At 40.1% G+C, this 26,714-nt stretch overlaps 1 protein-coding gene across 2 annotated transcripts in view; it reads left to right on the top strand.

Annotated features, from left to right (window-relative positions):
• Nucleotides 1-17,590: 17,590 nt before the first annotated feature.
• The window catches only part of PRKD3 (protein kinase D3), an 87,685-nt gene continuing 78,561 nt past the window's right edge, over nucleotides 17,591-26,714 (top strand). Inside the window, exons 1-3 of one of the 2 annotated variants that reach the window (XM_066266924.1) lie at nucleotides 17,599-17,721; nucleotides 18,905-18,962; nucleotides 25,419-26,367. In XM_066266924.1, the coding sequence (XP_066123021.1) occupies nucleotides 26,080-26,367 (288 nt within the window). In that variant the 5' untranslated portion in view covers nucleotides 17,599-17,721; nucleotides 18,905-18,962; nucleotides 25,419-26,079. Of the gene's footprint in view, nucleotides 17,722-18,904; nucleotides 18,963-25,418; nucleotides 26,368-26,714 lie in introns of both variants that reach the window. The other variant, XM_066266926.1, reaches the window with a different exon arrangement.

Raw genomic sequence — 26,714 nt, 5'->3', positions numbered from 1 at the left:
AAGAAAATGGTGTTAAAATCTCTTACTATAATTGTGGGTTTGCATATTTATTTTTCTTCTATTTATTTATTTTTATAGAATGTATTTCCAAGTTTTCTTATTAAGTGCATACATGTTTAGGATTGCAATTTCCTTCTGACAATTTGACCCTTTCACTATATGAAATAAACCTCCTTATACTTGGTAATGTTCTTTGCTCTGAAATTTACCTTTTTTTCTAATATTAATATAGCCATTCCAACTTTCTTTTGATTAGCATTAGCAAGGTATATTTTTTCCATCCTTTTTAGTTTTAAACTGTTTTCTCATATACACATAAAGTGGGTCTCTTGTAGGCAGCATATAGTTAGGTCTTGCTTTTTTATCCAACTGGACAATCTCTGGCTTTTAAATGGGGTGTTTAGATCATTTATATGTAATATAATTATTGATATGGTCAAATTTAAATGTACCACTATGCTATTTGTTTTTTATTTGTTCAATCTGTTCTTTGATTATTGTTACCACTTTTTCTTATTTATCTTGGGTTAATTGATTTTTTAATTATTCCATTTTATTTTCTTTGTTAGCTTGTCAGGTATATCTCTATTTTATAGTTAGTGGTTGTTTTAGGATTTATAGTATACAGATATAACATATCACTGTCCACCAATAAAGAGTTCTTATATCACTTAATGTATAGTACAAGAACCTTACAATAGCTTACTTCTGTTTCCTCTTAGTTTTTGTACTACTGTCAGATACAGTATTTTACTTCTAAATATATATGTTACTAACCCTAGAAGATATTGTTATTATCTTCACATTCAATAATTATTTTTCAAAGAGGTTGTTAAAGTAAGATTTTTTAAAAAGTCTTCTTCATTTACCTACATACTTATTATTTCTGATACTCTCCCTTTTTGTGTGTAGATGTATAGGTCCATCTGTTAGTATTTTTCTTCTGCCTAAAGGATATCCTTTAATATTTATTGTAGTGCAGGTATGGTGGTGATTTCTGAATGCTAGAAAAAAAAAATTTTATTATGTCCCCCCTTTTTTACAAAGATACTTTCTGTGAGTAGGAATTCTATGCTCACAGATTTTTTTTCTTTTCATGTTGCTCTAATATCTTGTTGCTTGCTTTCTTTCCAGTGAGAAACTGACTGTCATCCTAATCTTTGTTCCTCTGCATGTAATGTGCCTCCATCTATCTGTCTTAAGATTTTTCTCTTTATCACAGTTTTTAAGCAATTTGAAATGTCTTTGTGAAATTTTCTTTACATTCTTGTGCTCAGGGGTTCATGAGTTTCTTAAATCAGTAGGTTTTAAGTTTTCATCAAATTTGGAAAAATTACAGCCATTATTTCTTCAAGTATTTTATCTCCCCCCACCTCTTTTGGGGACTCCAATTATATACAAATTAAGTTCTTTGAAATTTTCCCATAGTTCACCAGTGCTCTATTTATTCTTTCTCTGTTTTATTTGTCTAGTTTCTATATCTTTTTTTCTTCTTCTTTTCCAAGTGAGAGGAGGGAAATACAGAGAGAGACTCCCACATGCACCCCAACCAGGATCCACCGGTCTAGAACCATGCTATTTTTAACACCTGAGGCAGAGGCTCCACAGAGCCATCCTCAGTGCCCAAAGCCAATCTGATCAAACCAATCGAGCCATGACTGCAGGAGGGAAAGAGAGAGAGAAGGGGGAGAGGAAGGGTGGAGAAGCAGATGGTCTCTTCTCCTGTGTGTTCTAACTGGGAATTGAACCCAGGATATCCACACGCCAGGCAGACACTATAACACTGAGCAAACCAGCTAATTTCTATTTCCTTTATTTTTTCATTTTTAGATTTTATTTATTCATTTTTTAGAGAGGAGAGAGAGACAGAGAAGTTGGGGAATGAGCAGGAAGCATCAACTTCCATATGTGTCTTGACCAGGCAAGCCCAGGGTTTCAAACTGGTGATCTCAGCATTCCAGGCCAACACTTAATCCACTGCACCACCACAGGTCAGGCTAGTTTCTATTCCTATGTCTTTAAGTTCACCAATCTTTTCTTTTGCAATGTCTAATCTTTTGTTAATTCCACCCAATGTACCTTTTGTCCCAGACAAAAGGTGCTTTCTCTAGATGGTTAATATAGATTTTCTTTACCCCATTCATGTCTCTTCTTAACATGCTCAACCTTACCTTTACCTTTTGAATACATAGAATATAATTATGACGACTGTTATACTATTCTTATCTATCATCTGCGTTGTTTTTTTGTTTGTTTTCTTGTGTGTGTATTTGTGTGTGTGTTCCTTGTGTGTGGGGAGGGTGCCTGGTAATTTTTAAATTAGAAACCAGATGTTGTGAATTTTACTTTTTTGGGTGCTGGGCATACTTGTTATAACCTTAAATATTCCCGATCTTCGTTTTAGACACAAGTGAGTCGCAAGTAGTTTGATGCTTTGGAAGCTTGCTTTTAAGTATTGGTAGGCTGGGCCCTGGCTGGTTGGCTCAGCAATAGAGCACTGGTCTGGCATGTGGAAGTCCCAGGTTCGATTCCTGGCCAGGGCACACAGGAGAAGCGCCCATCTGCTTCTTCACCCCTCTCCCTCTCCTTTCTCTCTCTGTCTCTCTTCCCCTCCCACAGCTAAGGTTCCACTGGAGCAAAGTTTGCCCAGGCACTGAGGATGGCTCCATGGCCTGCGCCTCAGCGCTAGAATGGCTCTGGTTGCAACGGAGCAATGCCCCAGGTGGGCAGAGCATCACCCCCTGGTGGGCATGCTGGGTGGATCCCAGTCAGGCGCATGCAGGAGTCTATCTCTCTGCCTCCTCACTTCTCATTTCAGAAAAATAAAAAGATTTAAAAAGTATTGGTAGGCTGGAGCAGCGCAGCCTGTAATCTGGATGTAATTTGACCCTCACCAAAGCAATCCTCTCTGGGAATTCTACTTTTTGCCCCTTGTATTTTGAAATTTTTCCACTCTGACTGATGGAAACACAAAATATTTCTGACCCTGTCTGTGCTCTGGTGCTTGTTATGTCTGCTTCTTTTTGGTAGTTTATTCCTCCGCCTTGGATAGTTTCCCCACATGCATATGCAGATCCAGCCTCAGCTAAAGATTTATGAAGAAACCTTGACTGACTGATCTCTGAAGTGTTCTCTTCATGAAGCTTGCTCTGTTTTCTGTCCTGCAAATTATAGCCACTTTCTGTCCTGCAAATTATAGCCACTTGTCATTTCATCTCACGGAGACCCCCTGGCTTTGTTTGGGCTCCTCCTGACTCCACAGCATCCTGAAAACTCTCAATACAGCAATCTGGGGAAGTACCCAGATCATGTCACTCTCCCTCTTCTTTCATTGCTCTCCTGTGCCAGTTTCCAAAACTTGTACATCATTTGGGGTTTTTTTTTTCATGATGGGATGATAAATCCAGTCTGTTACTCCATCTGAACTGGAAGCAGCTGAGAGTAAGAATCCTTTAATATCCTGCACGACAAATTGGAAGACACAGTACTTCTGCTACACACTGAGGACAATTGTTTCCAGGAAAAGTACTGCAGTTATTTGAGATGCATGGTGAACTATCTGCTTTTTTTCATAAAATTCTATTCTGCTTAAAAGAATAATGGTAACTTGTGGTTATTCAGACCTGTGTATTTGGCAGATATTTGTTTGAAAATGAATCAAGTGTGCCTATGCCTTTAAGGATAATAACTGACAGTATTTATTGCCAATGATAAAACTTGGGTCTTTCAAGTAAAAAATGGAATTTTGGTAACTTGTATCTGCTTACATAAGCTTGACATTTCTTGATACGTAACAACTTTTCTGACAAAGTCTGTTATTTTAACAAATGTAATTTTAAAATACTCCATAATGAAGTGTCCTACATTTCTACATTTGGAACATCTGCATAACTCCGTGAACCAATATTTTCCAAATGCTTTATGCCCAATCACAGAGAAAAGATCCATTCAAGGTAAACGAGAGACCAATGGATTTTAATGTCATGGAGTAAAATTTTTATTTGTATAGTTTCAGATCTACATTGCAGCTATTTTTTTATGACATTACCATTTGTCATGTTTTAGTTAATAAAACAGAAGATTATCCATAATTATCTGGAGGGTATTAAAACATTCCTTCTTACATGTTAGTGTAAAGCCAACTTTCTTCAAATACTTCAACCAAAATAACACTACAGCAGACTGAATGCATAAAGAAATTCAATTGCTTTCTAATAAATCAGACATTAACATATTTTAAGTGTTGCCCTGGCTAGATAGCTAGCTCAGCTGGTTGGAGCATCGTCCCAAAGTGTGGAAGTTGCAGGTTCAATCCCTGGTCAGGGCACATACAGGAACAAATTGATATTCCTGTCTGTCTCTCTCTCTCCTTTTTTTTTTTTTAAATGTTCAAAACAGCCTACCTTCTCACAAAATCCTTTGTTTTAGAAACATAGTTATTTTTTCATAAAAAGTTATTTAACATGTAATGCTCTTGTTATTTTTAAATAAATCCAAAATCAAATATTTGTAAAATGCCTGTTTTAATTTTAAATACAATAAATACTTATAGACACAATCAATAAAAACAAAAGATTTTGTGGTCCTCAATAATTGTAACTAATGTAAAGAACTGATGAGACCAAAACATTTGAGAACTGCTGTGTTAAAAGTATTTTACCTAGGAGAGATAATACATTAAGCCAATGGAAGGATCTAGAAAGTTTTGTGTTTTGTTTTTTTTTAATAATGACTGGGTTGCCTTGGCTGAATAGCTCAGTTGGTTAGAGCATTGTCCCAAAGCACCGAGGTGGCAGAAGCATATCACTGTTCCCGTCTCTCCCTCTCTCTCTTCCTCTCCCTTCCTCTCTCTCTCTCTCTCTCTCTCTCTAAAATACAATAAACATTTAAAAAAAAAATAATGACTGGTTGCCAGCCCTACAGGTTCTGATAAAATTAGTCTGGTATGTGGCCTGGACACATACCAGGTTTCTTTTTTTTTTTTTTTTTCATACCGGGTTTCTTTACAATTCCCCAGATGATTCTAGAAGGGCTGAGAACCACTGAATTAATCAGACACTCTGAGAAATAATTAGCAAAAATATCATAGATTAATGATAACATTAATAGTCATGTTCTGTAGTAGTTATTTTGTCAGTCTCTGAGAATAATGGTAAAAAATAAAAAAATAAAAAAAATAAAAAGATTGGTAAAGTTGGCCAACCCTAGACAAATTATGGAGCAGACAGATTCCAAGCCCCCAACTTTCCCCTCCCTTTTTGCCTTAAGGAGCCTCAAACTGAAACACCTTGTCTTTTGTTCTTTTAATAGCCACAGAGAGTATAAAGAGGCCCACATTATATCCCTGCCAAATCTGACCACCACTGCTTTCAATAATAGAATGAAAAATTAAAATGTTTGCTTCTGCAATACACAATCAGACTTTTGCTGTTCACTAGAAATCTCAGGAATCCAAATTTCCTGTAAATCTTCCCAACTCCTTTCACCACAGATCAGAGGTCAAGTCAAGGTAGCAATAAAAATTAGGGGGGAAAATATCTCCTTTGTCCTGGGTTGCTGGCCCTCTCTGTCCCCGGCACTTTGAAGTAATGGTTCACTCTCCTCTGAAAGTCGGGGAGAACATTCCTCACAAACCCAGACTCCTCTCCCCAAAACGAATCCTTCCCCTAAGCAACATTCCTTTCACTCCTTTACTTTGTCCTGATTTTTTAAAATCAATGTTTCTCTGTGGGCCCTGAAAACCAAAAGCCTTCAAGATCCAAAGAAATGACTTTTAATTCTCTCAAAGAGATGAGGATCAAAAGGAGAAGAACCAAGAAGAAATTTTAACTTCTTACAACTAACTCACAGAAGAGACAGCTCTGATCTATGCAATACCAAAACTGACCATAATGTGAAGTTTCAGTCAGTTGTTATGAAGACTATATACACATATAATGTATTTATATTCATAGGTACATTTTGATTTATTATTTTTAAAATTCTGTCTTTATTGGCCCTGGCCAGTTGGCTCAGTGGTAGAGCGTCAGCCTGGCATGCAGGGGTCCCGGGTTCGATTCCCGGCCAGGGGACACAGGAGAAGCGTCCATCTACTTCTCCACCCCTCCCCCTCTCCTTCCTCTCTGTCTCTCTCTTCCCCTCCCGCAGCCAATGCTCCACTGGAACAAAGTTTGCCCGGGCGCTGAGGATGGCTCTGTGGCCTCTGCCTCCGGCGCTAAGATGGCTCTGGATGCAACAGAGCGACGCCCCAGATGGGCAGAGCATCCCCCCCTTGTGGGCGTGCGGGGTGGATCCCGGTTGGGCGCATGCGGGAGTCTGTCTGACTGCCTCCCTGTTTCCAGCTTCGGAAAAATGGGAAAAAAAAAAAAACAACCAACAACAACAACAAAAAATTTCTGTCTTTATTAACCTTTACCTTTTTGCAACTTATAAAGTCATGTAGGTGGCAAGGCACCAATTTATGGAATATATTAATAATAATAATGTGAGAGACAAAAAGCTGTTAGCTTAAGAACTTGTTTCCATTCAAAGTTACTAGCTAACTTTTTATGGGACTAAGTTAAAAATAGGATCAAGGATGTTAGGTGTGTCAGTAATATGTTTTTAACGATCCTCTAATTCTGTAAATTAGTATGTTGAGAGCTATTATTACTATCCTCATTGTTAATAAGAAAATTAAAGCACAGGGAAGTTAAGAAACCTGCCCAGGGACATGCAAAGCAAGTTCAACTGCAGCCAGTGTGTTTCCACTCAAACCTACAGGTTTTTCTAGTTTCAAAAGAGAACATTTCAGGAGCTAACAAAATCTGGTTTTTAATATGCTGAATGTAAAAACAGACACCTTTGAAATTATTTTACTTCCAAACTTTTTTTTTTTTTTTTTTTTTCATTTTTCTGAAGCTGGAAACAGGGAGAGACAGTCAGACAGACTCCCGCATGCGCCCGACCGGGATCCACCCGGCACGCCCACCAGGGGCGATGCTCTGCCCATCCTGGGCGTCGCCATGTTGCGACCAGAGCCACTCTAGCGCCTGAGGCAGAGGCCACAGAGCCATCCCCCAGCGCCCGGGCCATCTCCGCTCCAATGGAGCCCTGGCTGCGGGAGGGGAAGAGAGAGACAGAGAGGAAAGCGCGGCGGAGGAGTGGAGAAGCAAATGCGCGCTTCTCCTGTGTGCCCTGGCCGGGAATCGAACCTGGGTCCTCCGCATGCTAGGCCGACGCTCTACCGCTGAGCCAACCGGCCAGGGCCTACTTCCAAACTTTAAGCAGAATACTTATTTTGTATTGCTTTCTCTCCTTTCACCATATCTATTAGAAGGGAAGAAAGTGAATTTTTTCTTTTTAATTAAATACTAACATGTAAATTAATATAAAATCAAGACTGAAGCCCTTGACAGTCTTTTGTTCTGAAGTCATCTATGGATTTTTCAAGGTATTCTATTTATTTATGTTTTAATAATATGAAACTGTGAGGTTTTTCTACTGATGAAGCTATACAGACTATAATTGAGCTTAAGCATAAAAGTACTCTTTCTCTCAATTTTGTATTCTTGAAGCAGTATTAATTGTGATTGTTAATTAGCCCATTCTGATGTTTTCATGAAAAAACAATTGTTCCAAGAGTAATTTTTAAGTCATACCAAAAATATATATGTATATGTATGTATGTATGTATATAATTGCTTCTTTTTAAGATTCATGTTAGGCCCAGCAGTCTCAAAAGAGAAAAAAAGGCTATACAATCTCTTCCACAGGATTCAAAAATAGAATGTTAAGAAAGCAAATAAAAAATGACACAAATTCACAGAAAATAGCAACAGTCATTTAAAAAATAACAAGTTGACTCTGCCACACATAGCTATTAATAACCGAAAGTTGCACCATAATATTATAACCCAAATTCTACCTTAAACCACATATGTTCCTAAATATATATATATCTTCATTTTTGCCTAAAATTAGGATGAATTTATGCTGTTTTATTTATATAACTGAAAATATTAGCGAAGTATTTCACATGTTTTAGTAATTCTAAGACAGTACAGATTGTGGTCATAAAAAATCCTTTCAACCCAATGGTTTATACATACTTCATGTCCAGATTATAATAAATTAAATGGACTAATCCACCTTCAATTTTAATGTCTGAAAAAGCATTCCAACAGAGCTCATCATCAGCACCAGGCCAAGAGCATACATAAATTTCCCTTAAAAAGAAGCTAAATTACTCAGGATACAATTTTGATTAAAAAAAATTTTATTGATTATTTAAAAAAGAAAGGTGGAGAGAGAAATATTGCTCTACGCCTGTATGCGCCCTGACTGGGGATCAAACTGGCAACCTCTGCACCTCAAGGAAAGGCTCTAAACACTCGAGCTATCTGGCCCTGACTCAGCATACAATTTTAGTAGAATAATACCCTTCTATCACTGATCAAACCTTGATCTTCTGTGTTTTTCCCTCAGTCAGTCTCATATCTACAACAGGGAACACTAAAATTTGAATTCAGAGATCTGTAAGAAAACAAAAGACATTAATTGCTTTTCACAATGTATTTGTTAATTCTCCAAGAAAATCCTTCTAACAGGTTAAGTTTAAACTATATTTCAAAGTAGGAAGAAACAAAGTTGTAATTTTAGAAAGTGGGCTGGGAGGAAGTTTCATAAGCAAAGGAAGTGGCCATAGGAAAGCTATGCACCTTCATTCCTCTCTGAGGCAAAATGGTCCCCTTCTTTTAATTCTACTCTTACAGAAAATGAACACTAATCAGAAACCAAGCCAGCAGTCCAGACAGGAAATCATGACATTCAGGATCATACCATATATACAGGATACAGTAAAAATCATTATTCAGGACTTTGAGACACTGAAAATATAAGGGAAATGTGGCATAGCGGCTAATAGCCTGATTATACACATCTCCATGTGCTTGTTTTTCATGTGTTTTTCTTTATTAAATTATGCAGCTAGTTACATATGATTATTTTATACTGCACACCCACACACCTTTAGCATATACTTTACATTTTTAAAAGACTTTGAAGATATAATCCTTACAAGAGCAGAGAACTGGATAAAGCGTTAAACTGGAATGCTGAGGTTGCCGATTCAAAACTCTGGGCTTGCCTGGTCAAGGCACATATGGAAGTTGATTCTTCCTGCTCTCTCTCTCTCTCTCTCTCTCTTCTTTCTAAAATGAATAATAGACCTGTGGTGGCATAGTGGATAAAGAGTTGACCTGGAACGCTGAGGTTGCTGGTTCGAAACCCTGGGTTTGCCTGGTTAAGTCATATATGGGAGTTGATGCTTCCTGCTCCTCCCCTTCTCTCTTTCTTTCTCCTCTCTCTCTAGAAATGAATAAATAAAATATAAAAAATAAAATAAAATGAATTTTAAAAATCCCTGCTTCTACACAAGAGCAGGGAACTGGCAGCATACTAAATTTTCAATAAAATATTAAATATCTGAAAACAAGCATGTTATGATTATTTAAAGTAGTGTGCCTGAGAGAAATATGAAGAATATTTGACTCATGCCTGACCAGGCAGTGGCGCAATGGACAGAGCATTGGCCTGGGATGCTGAGGACCCAGGTTCAAAAACCTGAGGGAGGTTAGTAATAGGAGAAAGCAGGAAGGGGCACATTGAAGGGGGCACGCCATGCTCTAAAGCAGTGGTCCCCAACCTTTTTTGGGACACGGACCAGTTTAATGTCAGAAAATATTTTCATGGACCGGCCTTTAGGGTGGGACGGATAAATTTATCACGTAACCGAGACAAGCATCAAGAGTGAGTCTTAGACGGATGTAACAGAGGGAATCTGATCATTTTTAAAAAATAAAACATCGTTCAGACTTAAATATAAATAAAATGGAAATAATGTAAGTTATTTATTCTTTCTCTACGGACTGGTACCTAATGGCCCATGGACCGGTATCGGTTCGCGGCCTGGGAGTTGGGGACCACTGCTCTAAAGTTAGCACAAGAAAGGCTTTAATTAACAATTGAAGGATTTTAGGCTCATGGAATTATTGGATCAATTCTGCATTTTAGAATTGTCATTCTAGTGGCAGAGTGGAGAGTGGATTAAAGAAGAAAAGATTCAAGGCGGGGAAATCTCTTAGATTTTCATTTCAGTAGATCAGGTGAGAGTTAATAAAAGGCCTGAACTGAGATGGTAATAGTGGAAAGGAATTAAGAGGCCCTGGTTGGTTCAGTGGATAAAGTATTGTCTGTGTGCGTCTGTCTGGGTTTGATCCCTGGTAAGGGCACACACATCAGAAGCGACCATCTGCTTCTCTTCCCCTCCCTCTCCCCCTTCTCTCTCTCTTCCCCTCTCGAAGCCAGTGGCCTGACTGGTTTGAGCATTGGCCCCAGACACTGAGGATAGCTCAGTTGATTCCAGCATCGGCCTCAGACAGGAGTTGCTGGGTGGATCCTGGCTGGGGCGTATGTGGGAGGCTGTCTCTCTATCTCCCCTTCTCTCACTTACAAAAAAGAAAAAAGAAGTAAGGGCATACAACATGGGAAATGTGATGGTATGAAATTGATGGAGAACAAGGGAAAAGAAGTTTAGGTTGATCAATGTCTTGGATGATGTTGGACAGATAAAATGTATTATGCTCACTTTGTTAAAGATAACATGAGGAGGCCATCGCCCAGGTGATATTAATGTGTTGGCGGTGGGCTAAAGGCAGGCAGAATCCTTGTAGCCTGGGGCTTGGTTTTGGGATTAAGCCTTTCCCACCCTTTTTGATGTGGGGTGGTACAATCCAATCATGCCTCAGAGAAGTGACTTTGTATTAGAGACTTCCCTATTTTGTATATTGGATTAAGAGTTTGGATTTTCTACACTATAAAATAGGGGTAAAACAGGAGCTTGCGCTCTTGGTTCCCGAGATTATCTTCAGAGGAGAGAGCAGAGCAGAGAGCAGAAAGAGGTCATGTGGCCAGGAGAAGCAGCCAAGATGGTGGAGTGCTGAGTGAGATGCCAGTTTGTGTAGAGTTTGTATTTGGGATAAGGAAGGAGATGGGGAACAGAGGTGAGTAAGTCTGGTGAGCTAGAAACCTTTGATTCTAGGAAACTCGGATAAGTCAGTGGCTTTGTGAGCACTGAATGTGACTGGGTTTTGGAGCCCAGTGTGTGTTTTTTACTTGCCCGCCAGGTGCAAGCTAGGATTAAAGACTATGGCCCATCAGTTTTTGGCTCCGCTGTTTCTTTACCGACTGTCCGAATCCAATGCGAACCTGCATGAGCCGGGCTGCTGTGATGCTGGCCCTGGCTGTGCCTTCTGGCTTTACAGATGACTAAATAGATGGTGATACTATGTACTAAGATTGGAAATAGGTATAGGAAGAAAAAAAAATGACTTCACTGAGGAGCATGTTGAATTTGTGATCTTTCTGTGGGATAGTCAACTGGTTACGGAAAGAGACCAAGGCTAGAGATACACATTTGTAAGATGGAAGTTGAAGCCATATGTAGTAGATGTAGCAGGTACCCTGCCAGTATCCCCTCCACACTCACCATTTAGGTGCCTGCTCTCCTGGGGGACTCCAATTGCAAGCACTTGTGACTCCATTGGGAGCCCACTGGGTGGGCTGGCCACCTATAGGGGTGAGGGGGACTGACTGCTATAGGGTACAGGGTTTCTTTTGGGAGGTAATATAATATTCTAAAATTAGATACTGTGATATTGTGTAACTTTATAAATATACCAAAAAACAGTAAATTGCACAGTTTTAAAAGGTGGATTTTATAGTTTATAAGTTACATCTCAGTTTTTAAAAACTGTGAGAAAGCCCTGGCCGGTTGGCTCAGTGGTAGAGTGTCGGCCTGGCGTGCAGGAGTCCCGGGTTCGATTCCCGGCCAGGGCACACAGGAGAAGCGCCCATCTGCTTCTCCACCCCCTCCTCCTTCCTCTCTGTCTCTCTCTTCCCCTCCCACAGCCGAGGCTCCATTGGAGCAAAGTTGGCCCGGGCGCTGAGGATGGCTCTGTGGTCTCTGCCTCAGGCGCTAGAGTGGCTCTGGTTGTGACAGAGCAACGCCCCAGATGGGCAGAGCATCCCCCCCGGTGGGCATGCCGGGTGGATCCCGGTCGGGCACATGCGGGAGTCTGTCTGACTGCCTCCCTGTTTCCAACTTCAGAAAAATACAAAAAAAAAAACAAAAAAAAAAAAAACTGGGAGAAAATACCTGATAGCTCAGCCTAACTGAACTATTGATACTTGGTTCAGCTGTGCCATGTTTTCATACTTGTCTGCCTTTGCTCACTGCTACTTCCAACTAGAATTTTGTTTTTTATCCCATTCCTCTCCCCACATTTCCAGATCCAACTTGTAAAGCCAGTATCTAAGGCCAGGGCCACCATCACAGCAGCCGCCTGGCCCATGCAGGTTCGCATTGGATTTGGACAGTAGGTAAAGAAACAACGGAGCCAAAAACTGATAGGCCATTTTCTTTAATTCTAGCTTGCACCCGGCGAGCAAGTAAAAACATACACTGGGCTCCAAAACCCAGTCACATTCAGTGCTCACAAAGCCACTGACTTATCCGAGTTTCCTAGAATCAAAGGTTTCTAGCTCACCAGCCTTATTCTCCTCAGTTCCCCATCTCCTTCCTTATCCCAGATACAAACTGCACAGACTGGCATCTCACTCAGCACTCCACCATCTTGGCTGCTTCTCCTGGCCTACTCCACGTGGCCTCCTTCTGCTCTCTGCTCTGCTCTCTCCTCTCATGATAATCTCAGGAACCAAAAGCACAAGCTCTCACTCTGTCCCCATTTTATAGTGTAGAAAATCCAAACTCTTAATCCAATATACAAAATAGGGAAGTCTCTAATACAAAGTCACTTCTCTGAGGCATGATTGGATTGTACCACCCCACATCAAAAAAGGGTGGGAACCAAGCCCCAGGCTACAACGATTCTGCCTGCCCCCAACACACACAAAGTGAGCAATATATTTTATCTGCCCAACACTACTCTTTTTTTCAAAGTCCAGCTAAAGTTCTTTTCCCATACATTTAGCCTTCCCCAGGTCAGGGGAATGTCTTGTATTTGCCTGACATCTGCTAACCATTTATTTTGCCTCTCGCTTATTTTTTTTTTTTTACTCTCTTCTCTGTATCAGAGATTTTCATAATCTTATTTAATAACTTTAGGTTCCTGAAAACAGGAGTTGTTTTACCTATAGATCTGTTCATTGCTTTGTACATAGGGGCCTCACAAAGCATGATTATTGACTCAATACATCAAGAAATGTAAAGTTTCAAGGGGAACCTAGAAAAAAGACAAACAAAATTAACATCAATTATTCTTCAGTTTAACACTCCATCAGCATTTAAGGAACTATGGGACAATTTAAAGCCTGGGGCTATAAAATCAAAATTCTTTCTAGAGATACCTGAGATTTTGAAATATGATGTGTATGACCAGAGTACAAATTACAGTAAAATGTTCAGGTCATTCTTGTCTAACTATATTAAAAATAAAACCAACAAATATAAAACCATTTAGTGATTTTTCCTGCACGAAACGCTTGAAGCCATTATTGTAGAAGATGTCATGGTGATAGTTGCAGGTGAACTGAGTATCTTCAGTATAATCTTCCTTTGATAAAGTGAAAATGAATTCATTATATAGTCAAAGAGATTCCTGTTTCCTTAAAACTTGTTATTATTTTAAATTTCCCCTCATAAATTCAAGCTTAGTAACTTTTCTTTGTGCTTCCAGGAGAGAGGAAATATGGAGACCTAGAAAGCTCTCTCTCTCTTTTTAGCGAGAGAGAGAGAGAGAGAGAGAGAGAGAAACAGAATGGAAGGGAGAGAGATGAGAAGCATCAATTCTTTGTTGTGGCACCTTACTTGTTCATTGATTGCTTTCTCATATGTGCCTTGACCGGAGGGTTGCAGCTGAGCCAGTGACCCCCTTGCTCAAGCCAGCAACCTTTGGGCTCAAGCCAGCGACCATGGAGTCATGCCTATGATCCCATGCTTAAAACCAGATGAGCCTCCATTGGAGCAAAGTTGGCCCCAGCGCTGAGGATGGCTCCATGGCCTCTGCCTCAGGCGCTAGAATGGCACTGGTTGCAACAGAGCAACGCCCCAGATGGGCAGAGCATCGCTCCCTGGTGGACACGCCGGGTGGATCTCGATAAGGCGCATGCGGGATTCTGTCTGACTGCCTCCCGGTTTCCAACTTCAGAAAAATACAAAAAACAAACAAACAAACAAACAAAACCCAGATGAGCCTGCGCTCAAGCCAGTGACCTCGGGGTTTCAAACCTGGGTCCTCAGCATCCCAGGTCAATGCTCTATCCATTGTGCAACTATCTGGTCAGGTGAAAGCACTAACATTTACTAACATTTTTTGGTATATGTGACAGAGACAGAGAGAGAGGGATAGATAGGGACAGACAGAAAGGAAGGAAGAGAGATGAGAAGCATCAATTCTTCATTGTGGCACCTTAGTTGTTTATTGATTGCTTTCTCATATGTCCCTTGATGGTGGGGCTGGGGGACTATAGTAGAGCAAGTGATCCCTTGTTCAATCTTGCTCAAGCCAGTGACCTTGGGCTTAAGCCAGTGACCTTGGGCTTCAAGCCAGCGACCATAGAGTCATGTCTCTGATCCCACACTCAAGCCAGCAACTCCATGCTTAAGCTGGTGAGCCTGTGCTCAAGCCTGCACCCTCAGGGTTTCGAACCTGGGTCCTTTGCATCCAGTACAATGCTCTATCCACTGGAAAGTGCTAACTCTTTAATGTGAATAATAACAACTAATATTTACTGAGCATTTACTGTGTAAATTTCTAAAAGTGTTTCCCATGTGTCATCTCATTTAATTCTTCCACAATCCATGGGGTAAGGGCTACTACCATCTAAGTTAATTGATAAAGAGACTGAAGCACATAGAGGTTAACTTGCCTGTAGTTATCCAGATTGTTAAACAACAGAATAATGATGCATACCCAGGCAGACTGCCTTTAATGCCCATTACATGTGTAGAATGCATTTTTTTTTCCATTTAATTTTCAGTCCTTCTCTTCTAATTGTCCTATCGGTGCTGGTACAGTTTTCAGATTCTAAATCAGGAAGCTCACTTCCCTAACTCCTCTGCTCTGGTCAGTGCTGGTGTGAAAATTAATTTTAGTACTGGTTCCCTATCCAAGTCTGTAGCAACTTTGTTCTCTTTCTCAGTTGGCTTTTTAAATATATTGCAATTAGTTTACAGTATTTTAAAAGAGAGATTTTTTTTTCATTAGTACTCAATTAAAATGAGATTCAGAAGCACATGTACGCATTGCCTTCTCTTTGTTGGAGAAACATATTTTACAACCACAAAGATCAACAGGAATTATAGGGATGAGGATGATAGTTGGTTTTTTATTGCCAATAACCTAAATTTTAACTTTCAGGACACCAAGTAAAATCCAAGGTAGAGTATATACTGTACCTTTCCCTTTAGTTATCAGATTTTTTTAAATTTTAATTTAATTTTAATTTTTATTATTATTTTTACAGAGACAGAGAGAGTCAGAGAGAGGGATAGATAGGGACAGACAGGAACGGAGAGAGATGAGAAGCATCAAATCACCAGTTTTTCCTTGAGACACCTTAGTTGTTCATTGATTGCTTTCCCATATGTGCCTTGACCGTGGCCTCCAGCAGACCGAGTAACACCTTGCTCAAGCCAGCGACCTTGGGTCCAAGCTGGAGAGCTTTTTGCTTAAAGCAGATGAGCCCGCGCTCAAGCTGGCAACCTTGGGGTCTCGAACCTGGGTCCTCCACATCCCAATCCGACACTCTATCCACTGCGCCACCGCCTGGTCAGGCTAGTAATCAGATTTTTAAAAATCTTCCTTTAAATTGAACCATCTTTAACACACCTTTTTGATTATACTGTATGTTATAAATATATATATCTGCATACATATTTTTAGATACATCAATATATAAAATATAGTATATAACCAAGCCGTAAATAATATAAAGCCAAGTATAAGTGCAAATAAAGAAAAGAAAGGTATTATGTGGAATTCTCACACACATACAAAAATCCTTAAGCCTCTATATACCAGCAGCTTGATTTGTTTTGAAAAGTTACTTGTAGGAAGAGTAACATCTGTCTCTTTAAGGACCACGAGAGAAAATGGAAGTCACTAGTGAGATGGGACTGGCTGTAAACAGCTCCAATGAGGTCCTGGGAATTGTGCTGAGAAAGGATATTTGGGGCTGGACTAAAACGTCTGTTGGGAAGTGAGAGGAAGAAAAAGGCAAAGTTAGGTAAGCGCATTCTTTAAGAAAGAATGTAAACTTGAGTGAATTTACTTTCATTTTTACAGTGAAAGACGGCAGAACAAGACGAAGTACAAGACACAGATTGAAATTAGATAGATACTACTGGATGTGAGACATATAGCAGTTTCCCATTCCTGGAAGTGTTTCAGAAATATCTTTTCCAAAACATAAGCTTCAGACTAGGACTGGAGTTTATACACGATTTTCCTTGCCCCGTTTTTGATGTAAAAGAGTTTAAAATTCGCATTGCTTAACTTTTAATCCCGAAACAGTCGTTAAGATTGATGAGTTGGTATAAAAAGTTGGGACCCACTTAACTTTTCTTCCTATTCTCAAAAACTGCCCTCTTGACCTCTGCTTGGAGATAGAAGGATTGTTGACTGCGCCCATCGCTTGTCTCAAGATATTTTACTGAAGTCCTTTTGGGATAACATTTTGACACAAAGAGAATTAGAGTGGTTTCTGGGACAACGGCTGTCAGCTGCTCAGTCTCCTTTCCCATAAAACATCTGCAATATAACACCTAGTATATTTTTTCTTTAGATCCTCACCCGGATTCCCATCCCCGCCCCATTCACCTGACATGGTCACCTTGTTTCCATGCAGGTGGAAGGTTAAGTTCGTGGTTTTTTACTGCACTTCACTTTGATCGCAGAGACAGATATTCGAAGTTAAAGACGGCCATGGAGAAAACACCAAACGTTTAAAGTAGCCGCTTCGGTTTACTCTGCTCTAGGTGAAGGGATCTGGGTGTAGCTGCCCAGGTGCGAATGTCCACGTGCTCTGTCTGCCCAGCGGCCACCTGGGGGGCAGGCGCGAGGGAGGGAAGTGTGGGGAGCAGGGAGAAGATAGCTCAGGGTGGACACTGCTCTCTGCTGGGGACCCCTTACAAGTCCCCCGTCCAAGTCGTCACCTCTTGTCTCCTCGCCACCATCGCCACCGTCAGCGCGGACGACAAAGAGAAAAAGGCAACTCGGTAGCAAGGATGGGTACCCAGCACAGTGTGGGACTAGTTTAAACTCACGGCCGCGCCCCGCTCCCCGCGCTCACGGGGACGCCGCGACCGCGGACCGCACAGCACGAGCCCGAAAGAGCCCAGGGGGACGGAGCTCCCCGCGTGCCGCGAAGCCGTTGAGTAACGCCCACGCGCGGCTTCAGCCCGCTCGCGCCGCCGGGGAACTACAGCTCCCGGCAGGCCGCGCGCCCCCGCCCGCATGCCCGGGCCCCCCGCCCTCGGGCCTCAGGCCGGGACGGGGAGGGGGGAGGAGGGCGGAGGGAGCAGGGCGAAGGGAGGGAGGGAGGAAGGGGCGCCAGCGGCGGGCGGGATCCTGCGAGGCGCGTGAAGCCTCGCTGGCGCCTCGTCCGAGACCCAAACGCTGGCGGGCGCGGACTTTTTCACGACCGGCCGAGCCCGCCTCTGTAAGTAGTCGCCCCAGGGAGCGCGGAACAGACACCGAAAAAGTTAGCGCCGCCGCGGCCGCCGCTTTGTTCTCGCGGCCCGTGGGGTGAGGCGGCGGCGGCCCCTCCCCCACCCGCCCTCCCGCACGCGGCGGCGGCGGCGGCGGGACTCGGACCCCGCGCCGGGCTGGGCGGCGGCCGCCGGGGCCGGGCGGGAAGTTGGCAGAGCGCGCGGCGGGAGGCGCGGGCGGTGGGCGTCGCGGCGGGCGCCGGCGCGGCCGCCAGCTGGGGCCAAGTTCCGGCGTGGGCGCGGAGGCCAACTTGGACTCGCGCTCCGCGGGCGACCACCGCGCCCGGCCCCTCGGTCACCATCTGTGGCTGGGTCCCCAGACTAGCTCCCGACGCCAGAGCGGCGGCAGTCACGCTGCGGCATTTTGGATAAGCCTTTTTCTTTTCTTTTCATCACTTTGCCTTGTACCCGTCTCCGAGCGGTGAGTGAATGCTGCTTAGAGAACATAAGCCCCCACCCCAGTTTCCTGACTCCGTTTAGTTTTGCACGTTGCAACATTGCACCGAGTTGTTCACACACCCCCGGAGGTTTTTCTTTTACGGTGAAACACCGAGCAGTGCAACTGTTTCTTTGAGCCAAAAAAATAACCCCATCCCACCCGGTTGCCTGTTGGATATTATGTTTGAAGTTATCGCCATCAGAGGCATAGGCCCTACCGACTGCAGACACGAGTGTAAATCAAGTGACTGACGTGTATGAGACCTGCACACTTTTCCACTCACAGATTGACGGCTTGGACTTAACTGTCTCTTCAACCACACCCAACCCCGCAGGAAGTCAGACTATCAGTGTCATCTTTGATTAGAAAGGATAAGTTACACCCTGAGCTACGACTTGTGCGACCCAGCCTTCAGGAGCTCTAGTTGCAAATGAAACAAAAACTTTTCAGTGCCTTAATTTGTACCCTAGAAAACGTTCCCACTTTTGACACTGCGTCCTCTTTGTACTCAACGCTGCAGTTCTTCCTGACATTTTTAGCAACTGATTTTGCTTAGATCAAGCTTACCAACTTTTGATGCAAAGGGGGCTGGAAATATCTATGGATTTGCTGCTGCTAAAGGCATCCATAAGTACCTGACCCAGGTCCAGGCCAGTTTTACGTTATAAAGGAACCGTTTCCTCTTCTCCTGTTAGGATCTGGATTGAGAGGGAGCATGGAAATTGAGACAAAAAGAAGTTAATAAGTGTTGATGTAAGTATTTAAAACGTGTCAGCCTTCGTGTCAGGTTTTGTTTCAGTGGGTAATACAGACGTGGTAAGCGTGATCAGGTGAGCTTGGAGTTTTGACAAGCCAGTTTCCACCCTAGGTTCAATAATTTGGTGTGTATACATATAGCATTTAACTTTTTAGGTGACTCAAATTCAAGAGTATTGACTGGTTTCTTTCTTGAAACTAGTTTTTTAATCATCCTAGGTAGTAGTGAGACTTTTAAATATACAGAGTTAATAAGCTTTCAGTTTCATCATGTCACCTCTTTCAAATAGAAATTTCTCTCTTTCTGGATTATTTTTAATTTAAACACTGCCACACTCAAAGAAAGAGAGAGCTTAGTCATTGGGGGTATTCAATTTTAAAAATTATATATAAGAATTGATAAAATGAATAGAGGTCTTTTAAGTGCACTTTTCTTAAGAGACTTTATTTTTCTTCATTTTTAAAAGAAATTCTAAAGTTGATGACAGTATTACCATATTAGAGTTAATTGCTTATTTTTAAAAGAGACTTAAGAACTTGAAATATGGGGAAATTATTTGCTAGTACAAGTTTTAATTTGATTAAATAATCATGCTTATGATTTACAATTTTCTGTGCTGATAATGCTTTGAGTCTGTCCAGTTCTCTAATTCAGATTGAACTTGTATGTGTGCCTCTGTGGAGCAGTTGACTCAGTAGTGAAAAAAACTTGAGGTAATCTACTTGGGAGATGTTTTCTAAATATTTCAATGTAGAAAAAAGTTTTCTCCACTTGTGTGGTTAGTTTATAGTGGCGGTATGTGCGAAAGTGTTCATTGGCTATTAGCCAGTCAGATTTCTCACGTATCACTGATGCAGAGATTTGGTGAAGTTCCTTTAAGCCCAGCATCGATTCATACAACATTGCCAGACTGGCAGCCTGTAATCTTATTACTGGATAAACATTTTAGTGCCTGAGTAGAGGGCAGACCCGGTGTGCTCTCATTGTGTTGTTTCTGACAGTGGAAAGACTGAGATTCAAACACCCCAGATGAGCAGAATTTTAGCAGCAGCAATTTATTCAAATGCTGAACTGTTAGGAGAAAAAAGTATTATATTAATTTAAGATAATAGTTATATTTTTGAAATACATAGATGTAAGGATTTCTGCAAACTATGCTTTTTAAAAATCAACCACAAAGTTATTTGAATTTTTTCATGCAATATGCAATGTAAAAACCACATCAGGATTTTTAAGCAAGACACCCATCAGTAATGCACTAAAAAAGGCCACGTGCCTTTTTACATGCTGAAAGAACACACGTGCATATTCAAGTACATATCCACTGGAGAAAAAAGACCCTCATTCATTAGCGTTTCTAGCATACCAAACTAAATTGAACCATTACTGGTAGAGAGTCATGGTAAATATTATGCTATTCTGAATAGAAAAAGCATTTTACCTTTTTACTTTAGCCTTTACTAAAGCCTTTTTGAGTGCAAAAAAACCACTGGCTAAACTAAGTAATGAGCTTCCTTTTGAAATATTTGTTTTGTCTTCCTGGAATCCTCTTTTTTCACTCTGCTTCCCTGACTCCTACTTATCCTTTATGTCTTGGCTCAAATACCACTTCCTTAAAGGCACACTTTGCTTGAGACCCCAGTTGAAATTAGATCCTCTCAGGATTATACCCTGTTGTATCACTTTTTATCATTTCTAATTACCTGGGCTATTTGTGTGCATGTTGTGTAATGTATATGGCCCACATCACACTGTGAGCTCCAAAAAAGCAGTAGCCATGTCCGTTTTGGTCACTGCTGTATAATCCCAGTGTCTCATAACAGTCTGGCAAATAATGGGCACTCAGTAAATATTTGTTGAATGAAAGTGCTGCTGTTAGAGCTTCTTCTAATTAGATGCTTTGCTAACAGTAATGTATGAGGAAGGGGGAGGTGAGGGAGAGGGAGAGGAAGATAGATCAATTTGTGGTGTTACCATGGGGTAACCTTCAGTTAAGTCCCCTAAACTCCAAGGCCTTTGGTTTTACCTTGTTTGTAATAATAGGGCTGATTGGGCTCAAAATACCCTAGCCTTTTATTCCATTCAGCAGTGTTGACAGATTATGTGACCTCATTTGAATGGGATATGTGACAGAAAACTCCCCAAAATATTATTTGAGATGCTCCAAATAAGCATATTAGAAATGCTTGCCAGCCTGACCAGGCGGTGGCGCAGTGGATAGAGCGTCGGACTGGGATGCAGAGGACCCAGGTTCGAGACCCCAAGGTCGCCAGCTTCAGCGCGAGCTCATCTGGTTTGAGCAAAGGCCTACCAGCTTGAACCAAAGGTCACTGGGTCCAACAGGGGGTTACTCAGTCTGCTGAAGGCCCGTGGTCAAGGCACATATGAGAAAGCAATCAATGAACAACTAAGGTGTTGCAACGCGCAATGGAAAACTAATGATTGATGCTTCTCATCTCTCTCCGTTCCTGTCTGTCTGTTCCTGTCTATCCCTCTCTCTGACTCACTCTCTCTCTGACAAATAAATAAATTTACTTGTTCTTTAAAAAAAAAAAAAAAAAAGAAAAAAAAAAAAGAAATGCTTGCCAATTCCTAGATGTTAGAAACCAATATATCAAACTGTTATTCAATTTATAAATTAGTTAAGATGTGTACTGTCATTTCACTTTTCTAATTGAAACATAATGATAGGATAAATGGAGATTTTGGATTTTTTTGATACTTAGTTTTAATATTTTTCACCCAGCATCTGTTGCATGTTACAGAGCAAATCAGAGTTTTCCATAAAACAAAACGGAGAAGAAAAGCAGATGGATGTGTGGGCAGAAGCTAATATGACAGCTCACTTAATTTCTTCTATTTATGTTCATGCTAAAACTTTTAAAAATATTATTTGTTCAAAAGTATAACATTTATATTGTTTATTAATAGTTATCAATAATTCTGATAAATTCAATTGTATTACCTAGATAGTTACTATTATTTGGCTAATTTTAATGGGTATAATAAAATGGAAATTTAGTGGGAAAATATAAATTATTATTAAACACAGCAACACCTGGTATTGTATAGTATTTAACCTGCATATGGTATTCTTTGATATATTACTACTTTTTTAATGACAGTTCAACTTTTTGAAACTAATTGAGTCAGGTATGTTAAGTAGCTCTTCACTTCATGATAAAACCTGTTCCATTGTTGGATTGTTGGAGGTGGGATGAAACAGTGGAGAGAACATGGGTTTTGGAGTCAGAAAAACTTTTGTTTGAATCCCTGTTCCATCACCTGTTAGCTGTGTAGTTGTTGTGGGCAAGCAACTTCTCTGAAATTCTGTTTTCTTTTCTGTAAAATAGAATTAAACAGATCTCCTAGGGTTGTTGCAAAGGTTTAATGAAGAATCATATCTCAATTGCATTATTTAGCATAAAGTAGTTAATTGTTACTTCCCTCACCTAAATGCTATGCAAATTGCTAGTATTTACTGAGTACTTAAGGTAAGCCAGATACCGTTGTAGGTACTTGACATGCTGAAGCTCAGTCCTCTGAGGTAAGTAAGTAGTTCTGTTATCTTCCTTGTACTTCTACCCTCTGCAATGATGCTGGATAAAACCTATTATTCTCAAGGCCTTGGCCAGTGGCTCAGTGGACAAAGCATCAACTCAGAGCACCAGAGGTCACTGGTTTGACACCCTAGTCAAGGCACATATGAGAAGCAATCAGCAAGTATACAACTAAATAGAACAACTAAGTGACTAAATGGAACAAAGAAAAACAACATGGCAATGCTTCTCTCTCTTTCTCTCTTACTTCCCCCTCTCCTCCTACACCCTCCCCACTCCCTCCTCCCTCACTTTTCTCTCACTCTCTCTCAAATCAATAGAAAAATTTAAAAAAGAACTGTTATTCTCTTAACACATTTTCAAATATTTGAAGACTATTATTTGGTTTTGTTAAGCATATTTTCTCACATTTTTTTCACTGTTATTTTAAAAATCAACATAAGTCTAAAATACATGGACCGTAGAAATGAATATAATAGAGTAGTAGGCTGACTGGCAACCAGCATACAGATTGATGCTGGTGTATTCTCAGCAACCTGGGGGTTTAGGTTTGCAGTAGTTCTTTTAGTCAACCGTTATATTAGCAGCACCTGTTATACTCTTGGGTTTATAACTCCTCTTATGAACAGCTTCTAAGTCTGCATTTCTCCATTTCTGTACTGCACATTTAACTTCTTGAAACTAAATGCAAAGCTTTACACTCATCCTTGTTACATTTCACTTTAGTTTTAGTTTATTTCTCCCAAATTATAGACTAAGAATTTTATAAGCATGTCTTCCAATACAGGTGTAAGGACAGACTTCCTAGGTACTCTGTAAAGAGTTCCATCATCGAAGTTTATAAGGAGCAGCAAACTTATCCAACTCACACTCAAGCAACATATTTACAAAAGTTGCACGGAAAACTATTTTGAATATCATTTTGTACAGAATACACAATTTTTATTTTTCTGGCTTTGCCAGTTGTGTGATCTTGGGTGAGTAATCTCTCAGCCTGTTTTATCAACTATAAAATGGGTTGTTGTGAGGATTAGGTGAGGTAATACATGTAAAATGCTTAGGACAGTGTCTGGCAGATAGAGCTCAAAAACTGTCAGCTATTGTTATTGTTATTATTACTTCATCTAAGAAATCTAATCATTCTTTTTCAAGATGTAAATGTAGTTGATTTGACTTAATTTTGTTTGAATTCATGCTGACATCGAGTACTCAAAAACCATTTCATGTATAATCTATTCTCGGATTTGACTAAGGATTAATATTAAACTTATTTGTCTATAGTTTCTGAAATCTGCTTCCCCACAGCCTCAGCCCATAAGACTTGAAGCAACTCCGACCCATCTCTGGGCCATTATTATTTCTCTCTTTCTGAACTCTTTCTCCAAGATTATAGCAGTCCAGCTTTGTACTTTCACTTATTTATTGCTTTGGCACTATGGAGTGGCTTGCAACTGGACCTGAAGACTTACACTCACATAAAGTTGCTTTTTAGTCTCTCTTAGCCACCAGACTCGGTTTCAGTTCTCAATGCTCTTCTACAACAGTAGTCGAAAACTGAGAGAAGATAAATAACATACAAGTTGAGCAATTCTGCCTTCTACGTGCTCTCTGAACTGTAACAACATCCTCTAAGCAGTGATTTTCTCAGTTCCTTGTTCTCTTTGAAAAACAGTATGTTTTATGAAACTTGGGTCTGAATGCCCTCCCCTCTAAATCGCCCTGTCAGGTGGGCAAGCCACTTTATCAGCTTGGGCTTCAGTATTCTCACCTGCAAAAATAATGCTTGCCTTGTCAAATTCCGAAGAGATAACCATGAGATAAAGTATGTGAAACATTTGTAAGATTTAAGTACAATATAAAGTGGGATAATCATTATATTTGAATGTAGCTATAAAAGCTTTTGCTATCTTTAGGCATTTTTATTCCAAGTCTTAGTTTTTCTTGAGTTTTCTTATTCCGGATACTATCACTGCATGTTTTTACTGTTCTGTTTTGTTCATCCTAATTTATTTAGCCCCATTAACTACTCTCCAAAGAGTCATTCTGCAGCCACACTAGAAACTTCCCTCTTTTTTTTCACTGGTATTGTTTACAAGTATATACATTGAATTTAGAAAGATCCTTCTCTTGTGAGCCATTTCACTTAGCCATTGGGTGGTGGGACTGTACCTTCTTTTTATGTTTTGACCTGTCCTTTTATATTAAATGTGTGATGCATATGTAATGGTGCCTAGTATTCTGTTTTTTACTTTTAGAAGTCTTGTGTGATGAGATCACTTTCTGCCAAGTTCCTGTCATCATGAGTATGTCTTTCACATTTCTTGTTGGCCATACAACTGTGCACGGTATATCTGGTTACCTTCCTTAGACTTCTGAAAGAAATCTGTTAACAAAGCAAGTCACAAATTATATTTTGGCAGAATTAGACTTTTAATATAAAAAAGAACATTCTTAATTTGTGTTAGGACAATATTATATATCTTTTATATGACTTAGTGGTATATAATTTATTTCTATGATGATGTAAGTTTTACTCTTTTTTTTTTTGTCCCTTGTATCTTTTCTGTTTTCTCTGTCATAACACAGTTGTATATTTGTGGATTAGAAGTGTTTGAATTTCAAATTTTCAGTATTAGTGAGGACTGCTGGAGTATTATTACTATTATTATTATTATTATTATTGAGTAGGAGGCTGTCCCTGAAATTATATGTACAGTTAAAAAAATGGCTCTGATAACTAGACCAAAACAAATGTCTATCATTAGGATTTATTGGTAAATTATAAACTTACAACCAAAAATTATCACTTAAGAAATTATAGGGATTCTTGTATTTTTAACATAATATCAGTTGAGTATAAAATATTAAAAGATTTTTAAAACATTTTTCCAGGTTGACTATGTATCAGAATCGACTTTTCTCGGTGGACCTATTCATCAAATGAAATATGCCTATGCTATTTTAAAAAGTGTTCTACTTCATAATGGAAATATTTACCCACCTAAAAATGAAAATGAGGACATGTGAGAAGGTGATTTAAGGTGTGGACATTAAGAAAGTATCCCATCACATCAGTGAACCAAAGAATAGCTAAATAGATTAATCCTAAACACCTGTTTTTTTTTTTTAAACTGGGAGGATTTCATCTTGACAGAAAAACAACTTTTGTTCAGTATGTATTTTCTGAAATTAAAAGAGAGGGACAAGAATAAACTTAAAAAAAATAGATGAAGATGTCTAGAAGGTAAGCAATGTCAGCTCTTTTTTGATGAAGATAACTCAGTGATGTTAAATCCTTTCCAGAGCCCCGGTTGTTCTAAAGCCAAGACTCTTTTTTGATGGGACTGATATTAAGGGAAGTAGGACCTTGTGTGCATTCAATTCACAGTTGTAGAACTTGCAAATCATCAGCATGAGTGGCTTAAAAGAGGAAATAAAGAAGTTTTCAACTAAATCCAAAAGTTACGACGTTTTTTTCTGCTAAGATTTAAAAGCCTCTTTATAACCATTGAAAAAAAATTGACAACTATTTTAAAAGATTAAAGAAAGGCAGATGTCTGCAAACAGTTCTCCTCCATCAGCCCAGAAGTCTGTATTACCTGTAACTCTTCCTGCTGTGCTTCCAACTCCTTCTTCATGTTCAAGTCCAAAGACAGGACTCTCTGCACGCCTCTCTAATGGAAGCCTCAGTGCACCGTCACTCACCAACTCCAGAGGCTCAGTGCATACGGTTTCATTTCTACTGCAAATTGGCCTTACACGGGAGAGTGTTACCATTGAAGCTCAGGAACTATCTTTATCTGCTGTCAAGGATCTTGTGTGCTCCATTGTTTATCAAAAGGTACTGTGCATGCTATTTATGTCAATAGTTTTTCCAGTTAATATTGTTTCTAATGCTTTTCTATGAATTATACATGCATCAATAAGCAGAGGTGATTTAACAATAGGCATACTGAGCGTATGCCCTGGGCCCCAACTTCTGAAGGGCTCCGCAGAGCTATTATTAATTATATTATACATATATTATGTTCAAATTTTATTGGAAATAAAACATTAATAGTACATAATGTTTTTTATTTAAAAATATGGTTAACGTGGTTTTATTTTTTGTGACAGAGACAGAGAGACAAAGGGACAGATAGGGACAGACAGGAAAGGAGAGAGATGAGAAGCACCAATTCTTGTGCG

This window comes from Saccopteryx bilineata, chromosome 3 (assembly GCF_036850765.1).
Source record: "Saccopteryx bilineata isolate mSacBil1 chromosome 3, mSacBil1_pri_phased_curated, whole genome shotgun sequence".
Taxonomy (NCBI): Eukaryota; Metazoa; Chordata; class Mammalia; order Chiroptera; family Emballonuridae; genus Saccopteryx; species Saccopteryx bilineata.
The sequence above is the reverse complement of the archived record's forward strand: the minus strand, read 5'-3'. Positions and strand labels throughout refer to the sequence as shown.